At 39.6% G+C, this 2,180-nt stretch overlaps 1 protein-coding gene across 1 annotated transcript; it reads right to left on the minus strand.

Annotated features, from left to right (window-relative positions):
- Positions 1-7: 7 nt before the first annotated feature.
- On the minus strand, positions 8-973 carry LOC103741821 (pyridoxal phosphate phosphatase PHOSPHO2-like; the record flags this gene model as incomplete). Its single annotated transcript, XM_008842737.3, is given in 2 exon segments — positions 8-158; positions 160-973. Coding segments are annotated over 2 exon segments (594 nt in total), but the record flags the coding sequence as incomplete, so codon positions are not given.
- Positions 974-2,180: the final 1,207 nt, after the last annotated feature.

The raw sequence follows: 2,180 nt of genomic DNA on the forward strand, positions 1-2,180 counted from the left end.
TATATCCTTTCCGTGGCATGGCAATATCATTCTTACTTAAAAAGGTTACTGGACAAATGTCATTTCCACCATCACCTATGTACACAATTCGTGCATAACTCACTCCCTGTTGTAATTGTTTATCTACAAATTCTACCAGAACTACATTTTTGCAAAGTAGGGCACCTATTGCAAGAATGAGCATGGCAATTTTCTACAGTGAGATGACCATTGCTATTAAAAGCTGCTGGATTTGTAAACATGTTATCAAAGACATCATGAAAATTGGCAGCTTCTAAAACCCAATCTATGAAGACTGAATTTGAGTCTGAAATAATGATGCAGTCAAATTTATCCTTATTAATTCTTATAAAGTTGAAAAGTTCTATCATCCCCGAGGTGAAAGGTATTGATGTCACTGCTCTTTTAATTTCATCTTCTTTTACGCCTTCATCTCCCAAATACTTAAAGACTCTGCCCATGAATTCTGTCCAAAACCCTTTTTGATAAGAATCCTGTAGCTCAACAGGGAGCTTTTTGCCTGGCGCACATTGTATAATCCAAGTGTCACTATTATCATCTATGATTGTATTGTCAAAGTCAAACACCAACAAAACTTTCATGTTCCAGTAATAGATTTGGATTGCCCCAAATTGGTATTTGCATTGCAATTAATCTTACTTCAGCATAGAGCTTAGGTCATTATAATCTTCAGTTTTAAACACCTACCAGTTGCCAGTTGTTTTTAAACATTACTCCATTTCTATACACAGAGAACAAACTGCTCTGATTTGGAGGAAAGGAATGAAGACTTCTTAACTCCAGCATTATTACTGTGGAACATCTGATAGAAAACCTTGCCCGCGAGGAAATGTGTGGGCCGCAGGCACCACGCCGGGGCCTCGCACTCATACAGCTGTGGGTCCACACGAAAGCAGGCGTCGGGACCTGGCCGGGGTGGACACCCGTGAGCGCACAGGAACGCAGGCCATGCCGGGCGACGGCTCCTCACTGACCCAGGACGGGTCAGCAGCCGTTCCCCAGTCTTATAATATTTTAAAGTAAAACATCTTTAAATTAAAATTTTGATATGAAGGAAATTTTTGAATTTTTTCCATTTTTAAGATACAGTCTTGCTGCGCAGCTCAGACTGACCTGATGTTTGCTATGTAGCTCAGGCAGGCCTCAAACTTATGTCAAGCCTCCTGAATACTGAGATTACAAACCTGTACTAGCACAGCTGCCTTGAAAAATCGTTGAACTCCCCAAGTCCCTTTCAGTTAAGTCATTTGAGTGGCTTGGACCGTTTTTGTCCCTGTTGGAAAATTCATAGGGGCATGTTAATATTTGGCCACAGATTCTACAAATTGTATTCTTTTGATCTCATTCCATAATGTTCAGAATATTTTGATAAAACAAACAAAAAAAGAGCCTTTCTGTGACTTTTATTTGCTGAGTAATAAAAAGTACACTAAAAACATTTTCCATAGACGCCTACCTAATATATTTCATACTGAAATCTTGTTCCCTAAGTCACTTGTAATTTTTTTGGAGTAATGCAAGACAACAAATGATCATTTTTGAGTAGATATTATATGAAAACATTAGCTTATGCTCTGCAGGAAATTCAAAGATAATCTGTGGTAATCTGACCTCAGTTTTTTATAATTTTTAGGAGAGCTGTGATAATAAATTTCAATATGCCGTTCTACTTGGTGATCCTTTCTTCTGGGTATTCCCAGCATTGTCTCCTCCCCTCCTACAGTGGCTCAAAGCTGCCAACACAGTGCTATGTACAGAGTGCGATGGGGATGAGGGTTTGGACACTTGGCTAATTCAAAAGTCATCTCAGAGAAGCTTCTGCTTTGGTCTGCTGGCTCACTCGTTCTAGGGGAAGCCAGCTGCCTGTCAAGAACAATAAAAGATCTAAGATTTTTATCCTGCTTACAAACAAGTTACCCTGCCACAGTATCACCAGGGCAGCAAAAGAGAGAGACTACTGGGTCAATGGAAACAATGGCAAACAGAGGATAAGCAAGTGCCAGGTCTTTGAGTCTGGCTTCCTACAGGCCAGAGCAAAGGGGACTGAGGGATGTCTATTCAGGGGGCAACTTGTGTTAAAGGAGTGAACTTTGAGTTTAAGGAATCCAGGATTTTTTAAAAATATATACATATATATATGTATAATGTGCTATAAACTG

Source organism: Nannospalax galili, unplaced genomic scaffold (genome assembly GCF_000622305.1).
Source record: "Nannospalax galili isolate Female #2095 unplaced genomic scaffold, S.galili_v1.0 scaffold1340, whole genome shotgun sequence".
In the NCBI taxonomy this organism is placed as follows: domain Eukaryota; kingdom Metazoa; phylum Chordata; class Mammalia; order Rodentia; family Spalacidae; genus Nannospalax; species Nannospalax galili.